Raw genomic sequence first — 27,807 nt, forward strand, 5'->3', positions numbered from 1 at the left:
TCCACACCGGCGGCGTCTTCGGTAATACGAAATCTTGTGAAAGTGACTCTCACTCCCGCGGCAGTGCATCTTCTGCGTCTTCTGTAATAGGCATGATTATTGTAAAGCTTATTACCTTTCTTCTATACGAAAAGGTTTGGAATTTAAAGGCTTGACCACACCGAAAAAAAAAACTACCCACAAATAACCCTAAAAAAGTAGGTGTTTTTCAAAAAAATCATATATGCAAGACGCATAATTTTTTTTTCATTAACTTCCAAATGGCAACTTTGAAAATGATTAAAAAAAATGTTCTAACCATAATAACCTTTTTATCGAAGTTTTCAGTTTTTGAAAATCGTTCATAACTTGGTTTTGAAATTTTTTTTGGAATTTTTTCAATACCCCTTCTAACCACACAGAAAATTTGCATATTGATTAAAAAAATCAACTCTCTATAATCTACCGTTTAGAAAATAATATTTTTTACAATTTTTTTTCACACGGACCACTAAAAATCCTAAAAGAGGTCTACAAAACGGCCCATAACATTGGGCACGTTCAAAGAGCTAACATAAAGCTATCGGATAGCTTTTTGTTGTTGTAAACAATGTTAAAAATTAGCAAGGAAACGAACCATTTTCTGTCAAAAAATAATCTGAAGGTATCCCAGAATTTCTGGTATACCTCAGGTATCCGAGTGATCAGCTGATATACATTTGGCTTTTTTTTATTTTGATTACTTTTCGGGCGATTATTCAGCTTCAAAATAAAAAAAAATTGCAAGAAATAAAGTCAAAGCGATTGTGCAAGTACTATTCAACAATAAAAAAAATGTAATTTGCTCAAAAGAAAAAGTTTCCTCTTCTCAATATTTACATATTTTTTTAGTAGCTGCTTGGGCAAGCTATCTGGATACCTCTTTGTTCAAAAAGATATTCCAGATACGGGTATCTCAGATAGCCTATCCGATAGGTGTTTGAACGTGCCCATTTAAGGTCATTACACAATGTGACATATGTCACCTAAAAGCCCAACTGTCAAATAATGACATTTCATACAGTTTGAGCACCAGTGTGTTTTTTCTGTTCGTCATTAAAAATTCAAGACAAACAACACATAAAACCATAATAAAAGAACTTAATAAATTAATTTAACTTCTTTTGTTTATCTGTTTTTATCTCGATCTCTATTAATTGATTACGTAAAATATACTCAATATGTCTATCTACAAGGACTTACCTGATGTAAGTAAAGACAATTCATAGAACTTCCTTTTTTTCTTCAACTCTTGATTTCTTCTTATTGAAGGAACACCCTCGCAAACTAATTCCAGAATTATGTCGTCAATTTTATCATTTGGGTTGGGTAACTGGCACCGGAGGTGGTATCAGTATGAAACTTGAGTGAGTCATGTTCAGGATAAATGATTCCCCAAATGTTGTATCTATTTTTCTTATTTTTTTAAATATTTAAAGCCATGAAATCTATATTGCACCATCTGGAGTCCAAAAAGAACGTATTCAACCAGAAGATTTATTTGTCCAAGACATCGATGGCAAGGACATACAATTACCTCCTGAATACAAAAAGTAAGTAGGAATATTTTGGGAAGGGGGTTATTTAGTGGAATAAGCATTTTTAGAAACAATTTGATTCTTTGAAACTACGTTTGAAAAATTAAGTTTTTTTTTTGGTTGCTCAGATATAAATTTTTAAATACTGTTCATTTTTTCTTGTCACATGACCACAAAAAAAAGTGCCAATACTTTTAACCGGACCTACCTAAATGTATGTATTTTGACGTGCTGAATCCGAAAACATTTTTCCCAAACACCCTCAAAAGAGTAAATTGCAAAAATCACCAATTTTGATCAGATTTTCATGGTTTTTTGCAATTTACTCAAAAATTTGAGTGTTTCGACAAAACTGACTTCGGATTCAGATAACATTTTTTTTTTTTAAATTAAGACCATATACAATTTTCTACCATTAGTATCAACAGAGAAATTAGTTTTTCATTTTTTATATTGGCACGTATGCATAAAAAACAGTAAATACTAGCAATATGAGATTAATAAGTATAATGCACAAAATGTTGATAAGAAAGTTAATACTTTACAATTTTTCAAGTAAAAGCATTTACTATTTTTATGCATATCACCCATTGTCCCAATAAATTTAAATAGCTTCCTTGAGTAAAAAAATCATTACTTTCGCACTTTCTAACTGATTTTAATAAGTAGAAGGTAATTCGATCCAGCATAAACACCAAAACTGTTTATCAAAAAAATTTTCAAAACTTAAGATGTAGCCTAAAACGGTTTCCGAGTTTTAAGAAACTTAGAAGAAATGCTAAACTTTGAGATTCAATCCAAAAAATCTACATCAAAAATGGTTTTGGATATACAAAAAAAATATTTTCAAAAACAACCAATACTCCTCTCTCTATTTAATACTGTACAAAATTTCAAATTGGCCGAAGAATGACTTACGGCCATATTATTCACTAGTTTAAAAAATACATCTGGATGTAAACAATGTCAAAAATAAATCCTTTTCCATAATATCCACTAGTTAAATCCAATTTTTTAAATCCAATCCAGATGTAAAATTCATTTTCACAGTGTTCAGTTGTTTTGTCAAGTATTTTGTGAAGGAAAAATGAATAATCACATAATTTTTTTGAATGATTAATATGAACAAAAAATTAAATCCTTGGATTTATGAAATTCGGATTTGAGCGATTGGATTTAAAATTAAAATTAAGCTAAATCCAGAGTGAATAATATGGTCGTTAGTAAAAATTGTTGAAGACTGAACACTTTGAAACACAGTTTTTTTTGACGATAACTTGAGATTTTGAGGATGCATGACAAATTTCAAGTATCATAATATGATGCACTCATTCATACCTACAACCTCTGGTAGGTCACTTCAAAGATAATTAACATGTTTTTTTATTTTGTAACATAGTGTTATTCGGCTTATAGCAGTATGGCTTTACTTCTTGGTTCAAAATCCCCTCCACAGTAGCTAAGCAATTTCAACTTGGAGGAAAATGGTATAGAAACTCAATTATATATGATGAATCCGAAAAATATATGGGAATTGGTCCAGCAAACCAGCAAGTGAAAAGAAACGTCATCTATGAAAAAATAGATATTATGGAGTATATCAACCATTATATAAATATATTCCTATAGTACTTTCATGAAGTAGAATTTTCTGTTTTGTATGGCCACCGGTGGGAACGCTGGTGTATTTTAAAGCATCACGCACATTTTGTATGGGAAGTGAAGCCCCTGAAGCGATATACGCAGAAAGTCGAAAAATGGACAGTTTTTAAGATAACGGGTTTTCTATTTCAAAACTTTTATAAGGAATAGTAACTCTCTATATTGTGTTTACCCCTATTTTTTAGTGGAATCTAGAGGTTTTTAGGGTTGCTGAAACCGAATCCGAAGTCCATTTTGCCCCATCACGTCAAGTTTTCAAGATAACCTCAAAAAATGTCACAGCCTCAAAAAATTTTTTGTGCGACTATGTTAATTTTATGTTTTTCGGGTCGCTGAAACCAAATTCGAAGTCTATTTTGCCCTATCACGTCAGGTTTTCGAGATTGCTTCAAAAAAGAAACAAACATGTTTTTTGAGGTTCAGACAATTACACCGAGGGCTACTTCCCATACAAAGTGTGCGGGGTTCTTTGAAACTTTTGCAGGAAATTGAAGTGCACTGTGACCACTGTGGCCCGTCCTTTTATAAAAAGTTTTATATAAAGTTAACTTTGGTTTTTTTATACGCAAACGAATTGTTGCTGTGCCTAAGAGTATGGAGAAAAACATGAAAGTGCCGAATAACAATAATCATACTTGAAGGAGCTAGTAAAAATGCTAAGTCTATCCATTTGTGTTGATAAACTAAGAAAACCTGCAATTGGGTGAAGCTAATCATGTGGGTGAGGTAGCGCAGTGCGTAGTGTACTGGCTTCTGAACTCGCTTGGTCTAGGTTCAATACTCAAGTGTGACGGAAGAAGTTTTTCAAATCAAATGAAAAAATTACTAGACCAAGCACTACACACAAAATGGAATAAAAAGGAGTCTGATGATCGGATTGGCATCCGTGAAACAGCACTGTAACTCTAGCCATAAACACTTGGTGGTAGCACCTTCAAGATGTTGTTGTTGTTCAAAGATTATATATAACTTTGGTTGTTGTGTCAAAAAATCTTCGTTGTAGTTTTTGATAGATTTTGTTAAAAAATTTCAACTTTTATTTAGGAACGACTAATGTTACATTTTGTTGATTTGTCAAAACAAAATTGTTTGATATCAATTTTATGAATGAATAAACAAGAAAGAATTAATTTGGTACTGAAATAATTCTTTCAAATTGAAATCTTAGCAAATTGAAATAAAAATATGCATTAAATAATTTCAAATATGAAAACATATAAAAAATTCTCTTCTGACATCTTCCAGTCTCTTCCCCATTTAGTCGTGTTTGATACATTAACACTGAAACTCTAGTCCAGAAGCTGAGTTGGAAAAAGTTACAAAATGTAACTATTTGAAACTTTAACATTGCATTTAGGAACGATGTTGTGACGTCACAATATTACATTTCGTAACTTTTTTCTCATTTAGGAACGGAATATAAAAGAACGCACTTCTGATATTAATACAATTTATGATAAATTATTCCTTTTGTTAAACTTTAGGCATTTCACTTAATGAATTGACAAAAACACAAGCACTTTTTTTATTTTAATAACTTTTTAGTTTTTTTTTTTTTTGTTTTTTTAGTTTTAAGTTGTGTTGTTTGTCTTTATACATACCTAGTTTTAAGAAAACCTACACAACTTGAAAAATTCGTAAATTCCTTGAGCAGCACTAAAAATTATCAAGTCATTTTTTTTTTAATACCAATTTATTTCAAACATAAGTACTGTATTACAATCAAAAATAAGTCACAATAAATATAAATTTTAATTTTAAATTTGAATTCTAGGTTAACCAAGAGCCAATGTACTCCTTTGTTCATGCTGTCTTACCGGCATCGTGGAGCAGAGGCAGTTATACACACCCATTCCCAACATGCTGTCATGGCCACTCTCCTCTGGCCTGGCGATGAATTCCGTTGCACTCATTTGGAAATGATTAAAGTAAATCCAATAAGAATCTTTAGAATTAGCCTTTTATACAATTCTTTAATTCGCAGGGAATCTATGATGACGAAAAGATGCGTCACTTGCGTTACGATGAACAACTTGTTGTTCCCATTATCGACAATACACCGCATGAAAAAGACCTCGCCGATTCGATGTACGCTGCCATGATGAAATATCCCGGCTGTAGTGCAATCTTGGTTCGACGTCACGGCGTCTACGTGTGGGGTAATAGTTGGCAAAAAGCCAAAACAATGTGAGTTGTGATAACATCTTCCTCCTAGGGAGAACTATGTATCTCTTAAATTTATGTTTGTTTTGATTCTTCGTTTTTGTTTAAATTTTTTTTAATTTTTTCTTGCTTTCAGGGCCGAATGCTATGATTATTTGTTTTCAGTTGCCGTCGAGATGAGGAAGTGTGGTCTTGATCCTGAGAAAATTAATTTGTAAACGTGCCGGCATAAAGTGGCTGTGATTTTTTTTTTCTTTGTATTCTTTTTATCTTCTTTGTAACTTTTTAAAAAGATTTCTTCTTTTTGTTGTTTTCAAAAAAACAAAAAATGAAGTAAACTTTCTATAAGCAGAAATGCATTTATATTCAATTTAATGAAAAAGTGAAGTCGATATTGAGATTCATATAAATTTTCCAACGGTATGTCGACTTTTTGTTTCTCTTTTTTTTTTTTTAAATACTTCTCATGTTACACAACTTGTTAACCTCTTTTGCAGTTTATTTTGTTAAAAAAATATATATTAAAAAAATGTTCTCTTTGATTTTTGTCTGTGTTTTTGTGTTAATTTGAATTTGCTTTTAACAAGAAGAGTACATCATTTTAACAGTATTTATTTTATTGAAGCAAACAAAAATTCATTGTTTATGTGTGTCTGGGCAATATTATTGTTTAGTTTAACGTAGAAGCAGAAATATCTTTTAAAACTATCTAAACGGACAAATAAATTCAATGCATTAAAAGCTATTAGACAAACTGATTTGTATAAAATTTTGTTTGTATTTTATTTTTAGAAAAATAATTTAAAACAGTTGTATGAATGTTAAAAAAAAAAAAATATATGACTACATTTTCTGCATTTGAATATTTCAATAAGTTTGCAGAACTAATGAAATACAAAAAAATTAAAAATTTCTTTTCGAAGATTTCATATAAATTATTAGTTGCAAAAAATCTTTATCGCCACGTTTAAGAAAATCGGCATAGCTTAAACATTTTGATTCTGTGGAAAAGCCTGTTTAAAGTTTCTGAAATTGTAATATTTTTTAGTTTATTATTTTTTAAAACTTTTTTTTATAAAATTGGTATATGATAGGTACCGTTTTGGTAAAAAAAAAATTCCAAAAACTCTTCTGTACTGGATTCAAAAACTGCTACATACCAAGTTTGAAGTGGATCGGCCCATAGGCTGTAGCTCCTTATACAGACAGACGGACTTTCGAGACCAACTTTTTTTTTGGCATTCTCTATCATCGTAATGTTTATAGTTCCTATATCGCAAGTAAAAGTAGCCTAGAGTCTTTTTATTCAGTCGATGATTCATTTTCTTTTTGTTATTTTTTGTGATTTAACTAAACGGGTCACTGTGGCGTATGTGTAACTTTCTACGCCTTTGATAAGAAGCTTGAAAAAGGTGTTTTCTCCAGATCCTCCGCTGATGGAAAACTCTATCAGAAGTTCTAGTCCTGAGCAGAATAGATTCATGAGACTGTTTTTTGTTAAAGGTGTATGCTTGCATTCTTCTACAAACCGAGGGAATGAGCACATCAATTGCAGCACTTCAGATGAGCCTTTTGCAGTATTTCTACTGGTTTTTTCCTTTTGATCCTTTTTCAAACCTTATAAGTTGTGGAAATTCGTATGAAATTTAAGACTTTTAGCTCGGTCGATAAAATTAAGCAATCTTATATTTTCTAACTGAAATTAAAAATCAAAAATTTAATCAATCCGAGCCCATACGAGTAAAAAGTTTTTTTTTTTAAGATAAACCTGTGTTTGGTTCTTTATTAGTGAAACTGTTAGTCGTGTTCACACTAAAAGCTATTAACAACTATTAAAACTATTTTTTTTTTTTCACCGAAAAACGTCAAGGTAAACATATTTACATAAGGTTCCGTACCAGACGTTGTGTATGCCATTCTTAAAACTTGATCCATTGCCCAAAGCATAATTACGTATCTTGGTCAATAGCCTCATCATTTTACCAAAGCCGATAATTTCGGGAGATGATTCAGCATCAAATACAAAATTCTTCCTAATTGTATTTTAAAAGGCATAACTTTTCACACATTTCTAACAACTTAACAAATTAGGAAACAAATAAAAAATAATAATAAAAAAAGGAAATCTGAATCACGTTAATTCATATTCAACTGAAGTTCAAAATTTACAAAAAAAAGAGGAACTATGTAGCTCTCATATTACTACCCAAAAACCCCACACAAACAGTTCAAATTAAACCGCCCAAGTTAAATGTTTATAACTCCCTCGCTAACGCAAAGTGCAAGAACCTTTAAAAATAATAAACTTCCTCAGATTCGAAACAGAATATTGTTGCTGATCATTTTAATATATTTTTGTCTTTTTTTTTTATCAAAATGAGCTATTAAGATTGGAGAGGGTGGTATTAATTAATAAAAGAACTTGAACTGATTTATAAAAACTATATTAACATAGTACTCGTTTGTGTACAAAATTATTTCAAAGTAATGTTGAATTTATCTTTTTTTTTTTGTTCTGAGTCAATAATAAATTTATGGCACAAAACAGGGGAAGTAGTCTAAATCAAAACATTGCTAAAGATAAACTGTTTAAATAATTTTGTTCCCAGTGTTTGATGTGATGTTGTTGATTTTTTGAGTGGTGTTGAAAGATACGAGTGTAAGTTATTGAAATAAATTATAATAATTTTAAGTTTTCGCAAACAGTTGAAATGATTGATTTATACGAATAGGAGCATATTTTTGCTGTAAAATATTGTGAAAGCCAAGAATTTACATAAATAAACTTGAGGCAGTCAAAAATATTTTTGATAGAGTCCAAAAAGGCGTTTTTTGAATCCTGGCGTTTTATTAGTCAGTAAACCTTATACATCAGACTTTGCATCAAATCCAACAGTTATATGATTCAATTCTGAGTTATTGATAATAATATTAGGAAAATGAGTTAACCCATGTTTTTGATCTGGAAATTTTCTTGGTTAATAAATAAGTCAGAAAATCCATAAAATCACTACACACCATTTGAAAAAAGTTTTTTTGTTCGTGTAGGTACTGAAAAAGAAATCATTTCCCATCATTTTGTATTTATTTGTTACTTTTGAAAAATGTTTGGATATATTTTACTAAGTATGTAGCTTTTCTAGGTGCTTATATGGCAAACCAAAAAGAAATCAATGATTTTTACACTTGAAAAATACATATGTATGAATTTGCATATTGTGGTTTTTAAGGTGAAATGTCAATTTAAAAGCTTCTTAAGGGGGGAAAACCCTCTGGATTTCTTTTTATTTTTTCATTATTAATTTTTTTCCTAAAAAAATCATTTATCAACCGAAGAAACTATTTTAGTGGTCTTAGCCTTAAATGAAGCCTCAAAAGTCAACAGATAGTCCTGAAACCCATGCGTTCCGAGCCTACCACAGTACAAAAATGCAAACTTTAAACGAATTTTTCTCGAAACACGTTTTTTTCCGCGCCGTGCAACGTAACTCAAAAACTAATGGAGCTATCGACTTGAAATAAAGTGTAAATTACTCGTCAACTAAAAGTTCAATATAATTTTCACAATAAATATTTTTTTTTACAATTTGTTTATAAAAAACATGGTGTTTTTTCGTTTTTTTGGTCTCTAATTTTTATTTTACACTTTTTTTTGTTAAATTTAGGTTCATGCAATACGTATAAATATATTCTAATGGAAAAAAATTTCTCTTTTGATTATAAATAATTTACTGGACCTGGACATTGCACGGCGCAAACGCGAGGCATCAACTTTAAACGGCTGTAGAGCCGCCATTTTGTTTTTTTATTACTTCAAAAAAATTGTGTTAACACTTCATGATGTCAATAGTATCATGTATTTTTCCAAATTTTAATTAATGCTTTCAGATTTCCAAAAAAAATTCTTGAAAAACCCGTCGTCCAGAGGGATTTCCCCCCTTAACAGGAATGTTATATAGACTGCATTCAATCAAGTAAAAACTTTAAGTCAAATAAATAACTTTTGAGGGTAAAAATTCTAAAGTTGTTTTAGTATGTTATTAAGTTAAACAAAAACAGACTGCTTTTTAACTTACTAAAATGGTTTTTGCATTTTACTAAATCGTTTAAAATTTTGCTATACTATCTTCGTATATCGTATACGTCAGTGCATTGACAGCATTTTTGCTTTTTTGCTGATTTTTTTGACCCTTGGGAAATATTTTGTCGTCATTTTTACGACAGTCATCCAAGAGAAGAGAGTAGTTCTAGTTTAAAGTTTGGATTACACCTTTAGCAAAGTCGATCAACGCGTTGAAGTCCTTCTTAAGTTTGTCATGTCGGTCGTGGTGATCACACATTTGACATTCACGACGGCGCGATGCCAGAGTGAAGAAAAGTTTTTTGTTGTTATGTCAGATAGTAAATGGGCGCATTCACAAACCTAGGTGCTACGTAGTCGAGTTTCAACTAGCTTTTGGAATGCGAATTTGCACTACAAAGCTAGGTGACAGATGCAATAAAAAAAAAAATGTGTTTTGAGTGGTTTAAATGGCTTTTTTTCTTTCAAATTCCTCAATTTCCTGATTTATATTCACATACTACACAATTAATTTTATTTTATATGCTTTTTTCATCAATTCCACCAAATTTAAAATTCAAATAGAATTTGTTTCCATCAAACAGCTGACTGAGAAATGTCAGCTAGCTTTGAAGCTGAAAATTTTTCACCTACGTCGGAGGGGAAATTTCAACTAATTTCTTAGCTATTTTCAGCCAATCAGAACGAGTCGCTACGTAGCACCTAGGTTTGTGAATGCGCCCAATGTGTTGACCATTGAGTCGAATTTTTGAGAATGTGTTCAAAAATAAATAATTAAACAAAAAATTTGTCCAGCCCGTAATAAAAATAACTCGTATTTTTTGTATAAAGGCAATCTTTTTTATGTAGGTTGTTTATGATACAATAGGATTTAAATATAAATTTGAAATAAATTCTCAGACATTTTGTAAGACCCGAGTATGGTCTCAAAATCACTTTTTTTTCTGTCCCACCCGTGACGGAAAAAAAATCTTGTCCTATTTCAAAAATAAGTAAGTGGGCATATTTTAACTAAAAGACTTTGGAAAGCCTTATTCATTTTGTCTAGGGACACAATAAATTAACTGTACAAATGTCCCACCTGTGTCGAGTAATGTCCCAATCTTCCAATGTTTTTCGATGCAATATGAACGCTATTTTACAATTACAGTCTTATCTCTTATTAGTCCAGCCAAATTGTATTTGGTTGTAGGTCTGAGAAATAATTCGGGCTTTAAATACACTGGTCTGCAAGGAAATCCTCCTTTAAAAAAAAATAAACTTTTCTAAAGGATTTTTGTATGCTGATTCCGAATCTGAAGTCAGGGGTCGAATTACCGCACACGATTACGATCATACGTTAACGTTTTGTTTATTGCTCTCTCTATTTATTTAGTAGAAAAAGATAGGGACACATAGTAACCATACGTTAACGAACGTATGCCGTAGTTCGACCCCAGAATTGACCTAGCACGTCACGTTTTTTTAGATATTCCCGTTAGAAAATCTCAAAAACCTATTTTGTTGCTGTTTTCGAAGAAATATTTTGGCACAATGTAATCTTTTACAATTAAAATTGATACGGTTTATGACAGAACTTATTTTTTTCTTTCAAATTCAATTTCAATCTTCTCAATATCTCTTTTCTGCTCCAAGATATCTAAATTTAAGTAAGTTTAGAAGGTTTGGAATATCTTACCATAAAGAAACTGATCTCTAAAAATTAATCTATATCTTTCTCCCTAGAACAAAAGTATACTTTTCTAATGGACTTTAGTGTGCTGATTTTGAATCCGAACTCAAAAACTCTCGGTCAGCTCTGGTTTTTGAGATAAAGTAGTTTTTTTGAGATTTTCTAAAAAAAAAACTTGATTTTGTTTAATGCGAATATCATCCTGACGTAATAGTATTTTTTTGACTTCGGATTCTAACTCAGCACATCAAAAACTATAAGAAAAGTGTACTATTGTTTCTAGTAGAAACAAATCTGAAGCTTTACAAGGTAGTTTATCGAATGGTTTATTACAAATAAGATATTTCTAAATAGAAAAATAGTAGGTATATAAAATTACAAAACACGTACAAATTTTGTTTAATGTATTTTATTTTGGTTTTCTTTACATATTTGACTTTTTAAACATAATGGGCATTAATATTTTACATTTTCCTTAACTAAGCTGCTATTGTTCATGTAGGATTTACTAAAAAGTGAAGGATCTCGAAATGTCTGCTTTTTTTGTCAATCAGTATTTTAAAAAATGAGTAAACATGAATGTAAAAGAACATATTTGGTGTCAATCGATAGGTCATATTTATATAAATATATAAATAAGTCCTCAAAATTTGAGCTCAATGCGACAAATAGTTTTAATTTTATACAAGTTCAAATGAATCCAAAAGGGTGGTTTTTTAGAAACTACTCACATTTTTCAAAAATCATTTTTATAAAAATGGTACCTGATAGAATTTTTCTGAAACCAGATTTAGATTCAGAAAAGTCTAATCTTTCATAATATCAAAAAATTATTTGAACTAGAAAAAAAAAGTTAAATTTTGCATACCAGTGATATGAACGAACATTAGCACCGAAACTAAACACCCTATTTTTCACAAAAATAACGATACAACTTTGGGCGCCATTTTGTTTTGAACCGTTTTTCGACTTTCACTTATAGTTCGGCTAATTTTGGTGTTAGAGAAAAATGTTATGAGACAAAGTTGTAGTAAACTTTATTTCCCACGAAATATGTTAAGTAACTTTTTTCTCTAAAACCTATACCATTTAGGAAATATATGTATACAGGGTGTCCCAAAAGTTAACGTCGAAACGATAACGGTAGATAGAATAGGTGGTGACAGTTATCAGAAAAATAATAAAAAAAATCGCAGCCATATATTTTGTGAGTTATGGGCATTTGAAAAAAAGTCGAAAAAATGGTCACCCTGTGACGGTTTTTCATGTGCCGTGTTACTTTAAAAGTTGGTGTGTTCAATTCTCTTTTCAAAATGGTATAACATTGTTGAGAATATTCCATAAATAACCGAGATAATATTTTTTTTCTTAAGAAATCCGACTTTTTTATTAGGTAGTTTTCCCATATTATTTAAGTTTTGTACCCTTTCAGAATCTTTCAGAACACAAAAACTTAAATAATATGGGAAAATTACCTAATAAAAAAGTCAGATTTCTTAAGAAAAAAAATATTATCTCGGTTATTTATGGAATATTCTCAACAATGTTATACCATTTTGAAAAGAGAATTGAACACACCAACTTTTAAAGTAACTTGCCGAAACATCGTACAGCATTTTTTTACACTACGGTTCATTGAATTAGAGTCATGTAAAAATTTTTAGTACTTAGTTGGGCAAAAAATTAATATTTGCTTTAAACCTGATGAAGATGAGTTAAAATTTTTGAATGCATTTGGTAGCAGGGTTATTTAAGGTTGCGTAGCAAAAGAAAAAAATGAGAAAACTTAAGATTTGTAGTCACGGCACATGAAAAACCGTCACAGGGTGACCATTTTTTCGACTTTTTTTCAAATGCCCATAACTCACAAAATATATGGCTGCGATTTTTTTTATTATTTTTCTGATAACTGTCACCACCTACCCTATCTACCATTTTCATTTCGACGTTAACTTTTGGGACACCCTGTATAATAAATTTCGTAAAATGCTATGATCAAATTTTTTAATATTGACCATGACTTTAACTTTTATCAAAAAATTGTTGTTATAAAAGTTGAAGAACTATTAGTTATCTTTGTTTTTTTCATACAAAATTTTTTTATCACAACAGGGGTGATGAATATGCTAAGTTCGAATTTAATTTTTACCGAACTTGTTAATATATCGAATTATTTTTATCAAATCCCATTCAAAAACTTAGTAATAAGGCAGTTAAGGGGTTGTTTTTCATATAACCGACAATCTACATGACTCCACAATAAAAGACATACTGTCTGATTCTAAATGGTCGTCTAATATAATTTCTCTTTATTATTTTATTGAAAAAAAAAAAAAAATAACCCAGATGGCCATGCTGATATTTATAGCTTATTCCTTAATGATGATGTCAACTTCATATCATTCAAATATACAACTGAACTGAAACAACCTCGTATAAAATGCTGATTGACGCCACACACCGCACAGCACAGTGCACAGTCCTTTCATTCAACCAAGTTTATTGGCACCAATTTGCGTTGCTTTTTTTTTGTCCGCTCTATTGCTGTCCGCCGCCGCCGCCTATGATACTTATGTTATCCTTCGATATTAACAGTATAATGGTGATAAAAATTCCAAAAAGAAGGATGATTATAATAATACCATGACCATCCATAAAAATTCTATGATATGAACAAAAATTATTATATTTTTTTTTGTTATTCACTTTTCTACGAAATTCATGTTTTCAGGATTAAACCCATTTTTATGAGTAAAGGTAAATTTTCATGATGACCTTTGTAAAAATACAAAATCATCCTATGAAATAAACAAAAATTGTGAAAGCTCATAAAAAAAAATGTAATAAACATTTTGTGTAATGCTTTTACCCCGAAATGAATATTTAGGTATTTCAGATAATTTTTTAAAATTTTATTTTTAAGGATTTGGTCGCAAACCTTTAATTTTACTTGCTTATTTTAGCATTTAGTTTCGCACACTGGATTTAATATCCATGGAATAATATTAATAATATAAAGTAGGTACCTATTAACTTACATTTTCTGATTGTAGTTCAACAACCGGCTCCATAAAACAAAAAAAGGATTGAGTAAAGCAACCACTTTCTTTTCCGAATTGCGAGATTTTTTTTACAAAAGTTTTGATAGTAGGCATAAACTTGAAAATGTGCTATTTTAATTAAAAATATTAAAAATTGTTCGTTTTGCATTTCGAATCGAACAGTTCCGAAGAGTTCTAAGAATAACCAAACGAAAACTGTGTGCGATTCGTTTGCTTTTGTTTAGCCTTAAGTCTTCACCAATTAAGACCATCCTGTCCTTAAAATATAGTGTAATGTATACAAGTACTTCGATTGAATAATTTGAATAAAATATTTTTGGCGTAACAGAAAATATTAAACAAAATTATGCTACTTTAGACATTTTTTTGAAATTTCAAACTGCAATACTAATTAAAGAAATGCTTTAGATCACTTATAGTCCGGTCAAATTAGACTAAAATAAGGGGGTGAGGTTGCATAAATTCCCAGCAAGCTGAAAATTGATAGGATTGTTGGAAACACCATCATAAATTAAATCTAAAAAGTCTTCATCGATCCGAGACCTGGAAAAAAATTTACTTGGGGTCAAAGGTCACAAAAACTGGTTTTTCATGATTTTCAACAAAACGGTAAGTTTTATCAAAAAATTTTCAATGCAAAAATTGTAGACCAGACTATTATATATAAAAAGGGCCATGACACTTTTTTTCCTAAGACCTACCGTTTCTAAGGTATAACGATTCAAAAATTTTAAGTTGAGTTGTAATAATCATAATCAGGCCTATTCTGAAAAAAAAATTCCCTACTGAAAAGTTCCTAAATTTTCATTATTTTTTTAGCTTGAATTTCGTTCTTCAATGGTTTAGAATATGGTGAAAGCAAAAAAAAAATGGAAATTTTCACCATTTTTCCGATTGGGGCCTTCCTCCCGAAACCATTTCCCTGGGAATTTTTGTTTAGAATAGGTCTGAATATATACAGAGTGTCCTATAGAGAATGGACAACCCAAAAACGGCAAATAGCTACACTTATAACTGTTCTAAAAACATATAGAAAAAAGTTCTATTGCAACCAGTTCATAAAATATTGGCTTTTTTTCGTTCAGTGTATTTTAAATTTTATATCATCTTATGTTTTCGTTCGCTGCAACCACTAATGAATGAATTTTATGTATTTCATTTTTTTTATAATTTTCTACAATAATTGGATAAAACATAAACATAAACAATTTCAAAATTTCATAGCTATTGCACATTTTCCTTAAAAAAAAATTGAAATCTGTTTTTCGATGCAAAATTTAAATAAAGTATTTTATGAAAAATTTTAAACACCTGCGGTATAAAATAAATCTATAGAAAATTATGTGGCCAACTTGAAATGGTAACGGAGTTACGAATAACAGAGTTACGGGCGACAGAGTTACGGCCGTCAAAGTTACGCGAAACCGAAGTTACGAAAAACTAGAGTTACGAATTCTAAAGTTATTTTAAGCTATGACATGTGATTTTTGGGTTGGCAACAATTGCGAGGAACGATATGGAATTATGGAAACATAAATAAGAGAATATCGATACGTAGGTGCAATATTAGTTCTACAAATAAGAAGTTAATTTCAATTATGTCCCCCAAACTTACATAAGTATACATATGTTTTTTTTTCTATTTCAACGTTTTTGCGATCTTCTCACAAAAACAAAACCATATAATGTGTATCTATACCTATCCAATCAAAATTTTACAAGATTAAATAACACCCATTTTCGCTTTACTCATTTAGTGCTGACCAATGAGAAAAATGTTAATCTCTTGTTTGTATTTCCATAATTCCATATCGTTCCTCATGTCATAGCTTAACATAACTTTAGAATTCGTAACTCTAGTTTTTCGTAACTTCGGTTTCGCGTAACTTTGACGCTCGTAACTCTGTCGCCCGTAACTCTGTTATTCGTAGCTTCGTCGGTTTCCCGGCCAACTTTCTTAAAAATATTCTCTTCTAAGGGGAATAATTTTAAGAAAGTTGGCGACCTAAGTTTTTTTTAATTAAAATGTGCAATAGCTATGAAATTTTTAAACTTTAGATTAAATTTATGGTGTTTCCAACAATCCAACCAATTTTCAGCTTGCTGGGAATTAATGTAACCTCGGAGGTCTAAATTGATCGGACTTTTACTAAGGATTTTATAATATTCGGCTCTGGTTTAATCAGCTTTCAGGTATTTATCAGCGGTTTAAAATATAAAATATATTCAGTTATATTTATTAGATTTTCTTAAATTGATTTTCGAAGGTTATTTTAAATGACCTAAGCTTGCTTAAATATTTAATTTGCCTTTAGAAGAGGTTAAAAAAGAGTTTAAAAAAAAAATCATTTGGATCTTAAATCCATACAAAACTCTACAACACAGCTTAAACTCATAAGTTCAGCCATTGGATCCAGTCAGCTACCTTTCTTCTTGTTCGGAAAAGTACCTGTGAATATTGTTCAATTTTAACCTTTTGTTATGGAGGGGCTTTTAATAATTGTAACCACCACCACATGACAGGTTACTGTCTTAGTCAGCGAGGACCTGAAGAGAATTCGTTTAGTGACAAAGACCCAAAGTGCAAATCATTACCTTGTGGCCTTATTGTCTTTGAAGCAAGGTGTGTAGAATTTTTTGTATGTAAAAGATTAATTTAAATTTAATTAGAAAAAAATGAAATGTATTTTTTTTTAATCGTTTGAGCCATTAAAAAAAAATGTTTAAATAAATTAAAGATTATTATTTGGTACATTAAAACAAATCTTCGTAAATTCTTTGGACCAGGCTTGTCAAACTCAATAGCATTCACGGGCCAAAATAGCAGGATCTAAATTTCTATGGGCCGCAAAAAAAAAGAAATCATTAGAATTTTTACGAAACAGATTTATTTTTTATAAAAGAACAAGAACAATATGTAGTAATATTAATGTTTTCTGCCTGACACTTGGCATCTCTTTTCTGTACCATCTTCTCTACTTGTGATGAAAATTTTTTAGAAGTTATTACTTTTAAAACAGACCCAGGTGTAGATCTGTTATTCTGGATTTAACAGGTGACTCATTTCGATTCATAAGTGAAAACTGCTGCTAACATCGATAAGTGCTTCCAAACATACAAATGATTTCATATCATATTTCATATTCAAAACAATTTTATTGGATTCCCCGGTTTGTTCGTGTTCATTAGAGACATTTAAATTTTATTTTTTTAAACTAAAATTTAATGTAAAAATTGAAAATGCAAGTTGTGCCTAAATTAAGCTTGGGCCGCACAAATATACGATGTGGGCCGCATGCGGCCCGCGGGCCGCAAGTTTGACATGCCTGCTTTGGACCTTTTTTCAACAGTTCCTGTCTCTTAAGGTTGATTTGTGACGTAAGAACAATTGCGGTTTTAATACATTATATATGTATGTACTTAAAAGAGGAGACATTTATTATCTGAAAATGCTCCTGACTTCCTCTTATTAAAAAAAAAAAAAACAAAGAACCAGTTCAGATGAAATCATCCATCAATCTCTTTTAAGTAAAAAAAAAAACTCATCAAATGACCCTTCAAAATGGACAAAACCCCAAAAACCCTAAGCAAAAAAAAAATATAGGTATATAAACAAAATAAACACCCAAAGGAGTGTATCTATATAATGAAAATAAAACAAGTGGACAACACAATCCAGACAGAATGATGTATTTATTGTTCTTAAAAACGTTCAATAAACAATTTATTACTTCAATCGTTCATATATCTACATGAATTTGGGTCAGCTTTTTACCCATCAGCCACATATCGCAGTCATGCGTGAAATTGAAAGGTCCATTACATTATACACTTTGTATGGATATTACCAATAAATTGATGAAGTTTATCTTTTTTTGTTTTTAATTTGTTTTCATTTTTTTGTGGGTTTAGTTATCGATTTTGTATATTTTTTAAGAAGTTAAAGCCTAGTTTATACTTTAATGTGAAGTTAATGGAGTTAAAATGTAAATAAGACTAAATATTCGTTTGGGAATGCTACCACATGGTATAGATTTCATAGGTGCAGGGAACTAACTTCACCTCTAGTGGGAAATAATAATGTCCCACTTAAGGTAAGAAATAAGTTCATCGAGAAATTGTGTGAAGATATTTCCCACCTACAATTGGATTTGAAGAATATAAGACATTTGAAAACACTGCAAAAAAATTAAGTTTTATGCAATTTTCTAAAAAAACAAATACATTTTGAAAGTAATCATAAGATTAAAAAAAGTGTAAAAATTCATTCTTTATATTAATAAAGTATGTAGGGTTTACAGCTGTACTGAACCGAATCACAAAAAGTAAATTTGGATAAGTAAAGAGTTGAGATTAATATTAAAACGTTGCCTTTGATTGCTATTGAAATGACTTAATATTTTAATCGTTATCTTAGAAACAAAACACTTTTTGGCACAGCTTTACAAACCCTAATAAAGTTTAGCCTTGCTTAGAAATTCGCACTAGATTTTGATTGGTTCACTACAGTTTTTAGCAGTCCATTATTTAAAATAGATTTTTCATCTATAAATTGAATTTTTAAAGCAAACGTTTTTGAAAAGATTCAGAGAAAAAATGCACGGGAGTTTTGAATTTATAGATTTTCAAAAGGGGCATAAAAATGATATGTGGAAACTTGGAACGTGTTTATCATAATAACCTTTTGTAACTAATTGTTATTATTTAAATTAGTCTTACTGATCTTTCAGTCAATTGCATTTTTCAAACCCAAAGTGAAAAATTCGAGCAATTCAATGTCAAAGTCGAAACGCGAAGCGGAAAAAAATTGCTCACGGGAGAATCAATTTTAAGGTGTGAAAATAAAAAATTCACGCGAATTTTTATTATAGTAACCCCAGCTCAATTTATTTTGAAGGTAAATAAGTTCTTGTTGTTACTTAGTTCTAAAGAGCTAGCATTATGAAAAATGTAAAAAATTTTAAAACATTTTTATTTTTCATTTTAATTTTCAGTCCTCACAATTTTAAAAAAGAGTAGATACGACAGTCCTCTGAATCTCGAAATATCAAAAGTAAATTAAAGCAGCCTATACTGTATTAAAAACTGAAATTATTTCCCACACTCTGTGGTTAATAACTTAACCCAAAAGTGAATTTCGTTCCCACGAAAAAGTGAAATTGGTTCTCACAATCAGTGGGAATTATCTTCACTAGAAAAATGTGAAATTATTTTCCACTAGAGGTGAAGTTATTTCCCATGTGAAGGTAGTTCCGTGAAGTTAGTTCCCTGCACCGATTTCATATTTATGTGCCCACTCAGTATAAAAATTTATCAGAGTCCAAAAAAACTTACTGAGAAGCTTTAATCTCAGATTAGCTTTGGATCGTTTTTGTGAAAAAATTAGCTTTGCTTTGCCTGATTCTCACGATTGTACATGATAAAATATGAAAGATTATTCCCAAGAGGAGTGATGTGACGAAATACGAAGAATGACATAAAGTTCGGGTTTCGAAAAGGTGGCGCAGCGTAGACTTGCTTTTTGCCAAAATTTGAGTTCATAACTTTGATTTCCGGGGAATTTCTTAACGACAGAATTGTATGGAAAATTTGTATGGGAGTGCGGAAAAAATTCAATAAAAGGTAAGTTATTCCAAAGACGAATAGCATGGATGAAAATATGGCTACCTGGTATTTGTTTTGTGAAGGTACGTATTCTAGACCAGTGCCAATCCGGTTTTCAGAGGGCAAAAGTTGAAAAAATTATTATCAGCATAAAGATGGTGGGAAAATTTAGGATAAATGGTGTATGAAGGGGGAAAAATAATTTACCCACAAACAAATTGGGGAAAAAAGGGGTGGGTGGGCGAAAAAGTGGGGTGGGTGTTAAAAATCGTGGTTTTTTACGATTTCTGTCAAAAGTAGACCTCCTATCTAAAAAAAATAGAAGCAAAAGTTGTAGATCGTAAAAGTGTCTACAAATTTTACTCAAACCATTTTTTTTATATAAACTCAAAATATTGAAAAAAAAATGCAAAAATACATTTTTTTTTATTTCTATCTTTTACAAAAATGGTTGGATTTTAACAAAACTTGGTCATATTTTCTATCTACTTAAGTTTTTTTTGAGCAAAAAGTTAATTTTTGGATTTTTGACGAATTCAATTTGAAAAAATAGCCTATTTTTCAAACAAAAAAGTTACCGAAAAAAATTTTGATTTTTGAAAAGTTTCGAATTGAGATTAAAATCTATTATTTACGATTGTTTGCATAAAACTGGATTCTTAAAAAATCTGTAAAATGTGTCTATTTCAGAAAACAGTCTGACAGTGTTGTTTAAAAAAAGCATATTTTGATATAATGAAAATCAGTTTTCATTCAGCACCTTAGGTTCTAATTACAATACATCTGGAACTGATTTGAATTCTACAAAAGTTAAAGAACACAAAAATCAAAAGTCTTTTTTTCCTGAAAACTCAAAATGTCAAACTATGAAAACCCAGTATAAAAAAACAAAAGTTCTCATTTACAAAACTTTTTCCTTTTAACTAAACTACTTTTTGAACCAATCTTTCAATATTTCTATTTTTATCGTTAAATACTGCCAATTATTCCTCCTATCCTCTTCTTGCTTATTCCCCATTCTTTACACACATCAAAATAATATTAGCAAAATGGTGGGTGGTAAACACTTTTTTTTTGTAGGTACTTTCATTTGAATGACGAAGCCAAAATTGCTGTGCTGTTTTGTTGTCTTTTTATCGTTTTTTGTTTTTTTCTTATTTTTTTTTGGATAGAGAAACCTTTTTTTTTTGGTAAGGCATCTAGCCATTTAAGCGCCTCCAGTCAGCATTTATTTTAATTTTATTTTATGTTGTAGTGAAAGTCCATTTTTTTTTCTCGTTTGGGATTTTATCTCTATTCAGACCGAATTTTCATAGCCAAATGTTCTATCCTATATCTGATCCCTTGTAACTTTTGTAACTTTGACCAGACTTATGCAATATTGTTGTTAAGTTGGATAAAAAATATATTTGTATGTAGGATAAGCCAATCGATAGCCAATGGTCATCTTGTTAAGATAATTACTTATCGTCTTTTGAATTAAAAAAAAAAATATCACTCATACGCCCTAGTGTACTAAAACTCATAAATTAAAGACAGACATACAAAAAACCCAATAAAACAAAACAAAAAAACACTATCAACCATCTGAAACATTTCATAGTCAGTTTGATGTGCCACTGCTCACCAACAAGTGGGTGCGTCTACCGCCTCCAGACTATAATATTCCCATCCCGTCATTCTGACCACTTTGGCCACAATTAAAACCCGCTCATCCGATCGACCACCATGGCAGCAATTTTCTGTAATTAATTGCTAATACCGTTAGAATCATCGAGGCAAACCAACCAACACCACATCGATTCAGAAGCAGCAGCACAAAATAAGTTTACTCTCTCAGCCAGCGTCAAAGCGCGCAATAATGATGAATGAATTTTACCTGAATGTTTGTTGTTTGTGATGATGATGGTTGATTGCGCATGTTTTTACCCCGCCTCCTCCTTCTTTCCTCGTGCGTCAACAAATCCTTCCTTAACGTAAAGGATATTGGTACCAAAAACATATAAAGTAACCTTTGGGACACCCTGTCAGGACAGACTATAAGAGGTTTGAGATATAAAAATGTGTCAGCACAAGACTAAAACTTGAGAGTTCAAAAGTGGGATGACAACGACAAGGACAACGAACAACATGATGAGCAAAAAAAAAAAAAAGTCCTGCGAAAGCGAAAATTAACTGTAAACAAGGAACGATTCAACAGGTTCTAGTCAGTCGTTGTTGTGCCTTCTTACTGAACGGTCTTTCGTTCAAATGGGCTAAGATACAAAAATAAAATCGGTTGGATAATTTTATCGTTCGTTCGGTTTTTTTTTTCAACTTTCACTAAGGACACTTAACTACTCTGAGGAATTTTTTTTTTGTATTCCGCTTTTGTTTTATGTGTGGTCTGGTTTGCTCTGGCATTAATTCTGCGTGAGTGTATTTAATTGCAATTTAATGCAGATGTGATTTGACTTATTGAATGCAATTTGTATAAAGAGGATAAAAAAGAAGTCCTTATTCTCTTTTTTCTATGTTATTCGATTCTTTGGAATATTTTTGGTGAATGTTAAATATAGAAAAAAAAAATTGAATTTCCGGTTGGATTATAACGAAGGATTTTTTTTGGTATTTTTGTTTTGGAATAAGGATCAGTTTTGACACCGACAACGTCGTTGTTGTGGATTATAAAGGATTAAAACAAAAAAAAAAATAATAACTGTGTGGGGATAATAATCTCGTCCTTTTTCTCTCTCTACTCCTATCTTCTCATCGTCGGTCGTCGTGTCCTTTGGATGTGTGAACTTTTAGTGTTGGTTTTAAATTTAAGATGAATTTCATTTTTGTATTGGATTTTTCCGCATAAATAGAAAACATGTAAGTAAACAAAAAATTTTGTTTTTGTTTGTTTGCCTTCTATTCGAGGAATTAAGGAAATTTTGAATGACAATTTTTTTTTTTTTTGATATTAATAGTCATAGTTGATTGATTGGATACAAAAATATTTTTGGAAATTATTTGAATACAAAACAGTTCGAATACATTTATCATTGTCAATTTTTTTTGGGAGTTTTATGTTTTTCAGTAATTTTTTCTCCAAAATACCCTTTAATTGGAAAAATAATTAACTTTCATTCGATATTTAAATACATAGCTAGATAAATATTTACATAATTAAGTACAAAATCGAATTATTCTTTAAAGAAATCTTTAAGGGGAATTTTTTATTTTTGCATTATTTTTTTTTTTGCGTAATAAATTTATTTATCAACCGAAGAAACTATTTTCAGTGGTCTTAGCCTTAAATGAAGCCTCAAAAGTGCCTAGATAGTCCCGAAACCAATGCGCTCCGAACCTACCATAGTACGAAAACTTTAAACGCATTTTTTTCGAAACTAGTTTTTTTCCGCGCCGTGCAATGTAACTCAAAAACTAATGAAGCAAATTACTCCTTAAATCATTGGCCACAACATGAACCTAAAAGTTGAATAAAATTTGTACAGTAAATATTTTTTTTAACTACTTCTTTGTAAAAAAAACATGTTTTTTTTCGTTTTTTTTGATTTCTAATTTTTATTTTTCATTAAAAAAAAAATAAATTTAGATTCATGCAATGCGTACTAATATCATCTAACTAAAAAAAATTTCCTTTTTGATTTAAGATGATTTCCTGGACCTGTACACTGCACGGCGCAAACTAGAGGCGTCAACTTTGAAAGGCTCCAGAGCCGCCATTTTGTTATTTTTTCATTTCAAAAAATTTTTTTTCAATTCTTGATAATGTCAGTAATATCTTGTCTTTTTCCAAATTTCAATAAGTGCTTTTAGTTTTTCATAAAAAAATAGTGAAAAAGGTGTCGTCTGAAGGGATTTCCCCCCTTAAGCATTGAATCTAGATAAATAGCTCCATAAAATCTATGAATATTGTATTTTCACATATGAGAGGGTTTATCGTTTTTTAAGTGTGCCTTTTACATAAACGCATCAGGCATTTTGATGATGAGTAAACATAAAAAAGCTACAGAAATAAAACGGAAGTTGCGTTCTGTCAGGAGCTGGGAAAATGAGGAAGCTTCATTTTAAGACTATACATATAATTGTCAAAAGGAAAATCAGCAAGGTAAAAGATAGATATGTAGCATTGAATCATCAAATTTTATTTGACTTCGAATAGCAAAAGGAAACATAAAGTTTAACTTTTGAGCTTCTTGTTCAACATAAAAAAAATTTCAACAATGTAGTTGCATAATGATTGGCACATGAATTAATTTAATTAGGAAAAAATCTCTTCAGTTTTTGAATTTATTTTTATTCAGTGTAAAAATTGTTGATTTTGTACTTTGGTTCGTTTGCCCAACGTTAGCCCAACTTTTATTTTCGCTATGCTACGCTTAGTTTAAAAATTACACTAGTTTACAAAAAAATAAAAATTTTTGCCGTTATACTTTTCGTATAGATTTGAGCCAAGAAAACTCGAAAATCTTATCCAAAAAAATATTTATGGCTCAAAGAGACCAAAAACAGTAGATTTTGAAAGTCCATATTTTATCCAATTTTAGCTGTATTCAATTTTTGAGACCATTATGTTGAAAAATAAAGTATTTTCTTTTTTCCGTTACATGTTCAATATCTATAAATGCTTAAAGGATAAAAATAGACTATTTAGTAAAAACACCAAAAATGTCATGTTTTTCTCTTTTTCGAATAGTTTTTAATTAGTTTTTTGCAATATTTTAATTTTAAAATTTTTTTAAAGGATACATATAGATAGAAAATTTAATTATGTACAAAAAATTACTTGATACAAATTTTGATATTCGGCTTCCTTTTCAAGTCTTTTCAAGTTATAGACGAAAACACAAAAAATAACAAAAAAAGCCGAAAATATTGATCGTTACAAAAATGATCATATCTTTATAACTTATCGATAGATTTTGAAAAATATTATCTTGTTATCTTTGTCAGTGTACTACACATAAAAAATATAAAACTATGAGGATTCGCAGGATTTAGATTTTATATGCCAGTAAGAAACTCTTCTTTAGCAAAAAATTCCTTTAAAAAGTCGATTTTTTTAAAGTGTTTTGATACAATGCACTTAAACTTTTGGAGAAACCCAAAAAAGTTATTCCAAGTTTTTTTTGCTTATTTGATCAGCTTTCAGGAAACGGTTTTTTTGTTCATATTAGTTGTTTGTTACTCAAGATATAGCCCGAATACTAAGTATGCCGGAAAAAAAAAACGACAAAAAACTTTGAAAAATCATATCTCGAAAACGTATCCATCGTAATTTTTTTTAAAGTGATTTTCCGAGTTCCTGAGGTCAAAGTACGTAAGAAAAAAATAGTGGGATTGAGTGTCCATTTTGGCTGTAAACCAGTGTTATAGAAGCATATAAGTTTTTATTCACCACAAAAAAAAAAAAAAAAAAAATAGTACGCATACACCACAGTGACCTTTTTAATTTATAATTTAGAAAAATTAAATCCATTGGTATGAGTATTGTGCCTCAAATGTTATTTATTTGACTTAGAATTCTTACTTGATTGAATGTAGTCCATATAATATTCCTGTTTAAGAAGCTTAAGTTGATTTGTTTCATTTCACTTAAAAACCACAACAAATACAAATATTTTTTCAAGTGTAAAATCATTTTTTTTTTTTTTGGTTTGTCATATAAACACCTAGAAAAGCTACATGCTTAGTAAAAACTATCATAACATTTTTCAAAGTAACAACACACATAAAATGGTGTGTGAAGTGATTTCTTTTTCAGGATACGAATATAATTTTTTAAACCTTTATGAACTAAACTTGGTAATTCCAACAAATTACATCACTTTTTTCCGTTAGTCCACGCTTAGTTAAAAAATTATGACAAAAAAACTTTTTTCAAATTACCAACCTCTTAAAAATCAGAATTTATTTTTTTCAGTGTAACAATTGTCCATTTTACACTTTTTCTCAATTCAATTAAGAAAGAATTCTAAGTCAAATAACCAGTGGATTTAATTTTTCTAAATTATAAATTAAAAGGGTCACTGTGGTGTATGCGTACTATTTTTTTTTGTGGTGAATAATAACTAATGCTTCTATAATTTTTAAACTACGCTTAGGACATCGCAAATAAAAGTTGGGTTATCCTTGGCTAACTTTAGGCAATCGAACCATTAAGGTTTGAAAAAAAAATTAGCATTTGGGGGCCCTTAAAATTTAAATGCCATTATCAAAATTTTAACTCTTCATAGAAAATGTTGTTGAACTGTCGAAACATTTTCAAAATTTAGCAAAAGTTATGTATAACGACCTATTTTTAGCCTACACTTATAGATTATCATATTTTTTCCACGAAAAATTAAATGGATATAAAACCAATGTGTCTAAAAATTTCATCTGATCGGTAATTAAAAATACTTGAACGATAATTTTAAATGGGTACTTAAATACTTTCTTTGTTTTTAAATTTTCGTAATAAAATATGAATTTGTTTTTCATTTTTTGGCTAGATTTATTGGTTGTAGAATTCAGAAGAGGGAAAGGTATTATTTTAAGTATTTAAATTTAAAGTACTTCATTTTTTCTTTATTCCAAACCCTTTTTTATTGAAGGTAAAATAGAAAAAGTTTGAAGGTCTAGTTTGTCAAAGTTAGTTTTACAGAAAATCGAATATTTCAATACAAAAATTCTGTTCTTTTCCTCTAATGAATTCAACTAACAAAACAAAAAAGCCCTACAAAATTTGAAAGACGATTTATTAGGAGAAATTTTGAAAAGGGTCATGTTCTTTATTTTGAGTTTGTGGATCAGTTTTTCAACAACTATATTCACTCAATTTACTTAATTTAAATGTTAAAGATAGAAATAAGTTTATGGTTTTTAAATGTTTATATCTTAATATTGTAGGTGTTGCCGTTGTGTTTAAAAGTTTTTTTTTTAAGCCGTCGTGTCGCTCGCGACTAAGAATTGCATTCCACACAAAATTTAGCTATTTGGATTGATTGCAAAATTAAAACTTTTCGTGCCAAACGTTCCATGAAAACACTGCTTTCTTCATCGAAAAGTTCTAAAAAAGGAAATAAAATTTTGCTGCAGTTTTGATTTCTTCTCAAACAAGTTTTAATTCAATTAGATTGAAGAATTTTAAGGTTATTTTTTATTTGTTAAAAAAGAAGCCTTCAAAATAAAAGGACTTTATGTATGTATATTGTTTTGTGTGCTATAAATCTATCCTGGAGTATGAATGACAAACATATAGAATGGCAGTGTTGTACAAAATTCATTTGTCAGTTTGAATTTGAAGATATTCTTCTATTTAAAAAAAAATATCAGGATTGGAACAAGGTGATAGCATAAATATCCTTAAAATGTAAAATGCGAATAGCAAAAAAAAAAAAAAATTAACTTAATCTTCTTGTTATTTTTTTTCTAAACACCTATCCATCATCAGATTTATATTCAAACAGATAAAATCATTGACAGCATACTTAAAGAGATTCAAGGATAGGTGCCTTGCCTACATACTTAGGTATATTGAAAACCCAAAATCTAACATTAACGCCTAGTCTATTCTATTAGATATAAGTGAAAGGATCGTTTTAACATGTGAAAAAAAAAAGAAAAATTGACTTCGCGATTATCTTTGAAAGGGTTGTTTGTGTCAGCAGGAAGTTGAGAAAGTATTTTTTATCGAAGGAGTAAAAAATCAATTCTCCTTCAAGGTAACCTCAATTATTATGTTTGCATTGAATCAGTGTGAAGTGATAAAAAAAAAATAAATGATTGATGTGAATAGGTTAACATATTCAATTCATGACACCGAAATGTTATAACAAAATGGTGGTATTCAGATAAAAATAGACATTAACTTTTCTACTGATTAATTTAAACATTTATTTTTGAATTTATTTTTGCTTTTCAATAGGAAAGTCAATTGTTTTCTCATCGATTTTCAAGAACATTAGACCAGTGCCGATGCCTTCAAAAACATTAAAAAGTACAAAAAAATCATAGTAGGATGAAACCCATTGG

General features: G+C 29.9%; 2 protein-coding genes across 4 annotated transcripts in view; both read left to right on the forward strand.

Annotated features, from left to right (window-relative positions):
- Positions 1-1,069: 1,069 nt before the first annotated feature.
- LOC129908212 (probable methylthioribulose-1-phosphate dehydratase) lies at positions 1,070-5,923 on the forward strand. Its single transcript, XM_055984572.1, has 6 exons — positions 1,070-1,226; positions 1,291-1,385; positions 1,458-1,571; positions 4,993-5,146; positions 5,203-5,405; positions 5,518-5,923. Exons 1-6 carry the CDS (start codon positions 1,200-1,202, stop codon positions 5,597-5,599), a joined length of 675 nt encoding a protein of 224 aa, XP_055840547.1. The 5' UTR covers positions 1,070-1,199; the 3' UTR covers positions 5,600-5,923.
- LOC129908202 (uncharacterized) overlaps positions 5,684-27,807 on the forward strand; it is an 80,594-nt gene continuing 58,470 nt past the window's right edge. For 2 of the 3 annotated variants that reach the window (XM_055984558.1, XM_055984560.1), the window contains exon 1: positions 5,684-5,801. The gene's annotated coding sequence lies outside the window, so the exon portion shown is untranslated. Of the gene's footprint in view, positions 5,802-22,423; positions 22,657-27,807 lie in introns of those variants that run through there. The other variant, XM_055984559.1, reaches the window with a different exon arrangement.

Source organism: Episyrphus balteatus, chromosome 2, assembly GCF_945859705.1.
Source record: "Episyrphus balteatus chromosome 2, idEpiBalt1.1, whole genome shotgun sequence".
Classification (NCBI taxonomy): Eukaryota; Metazoa; Arthropoda; class Insecta; order Diptera; family Syrphidae; genus Episyrphus; species Episyrphus balteatus.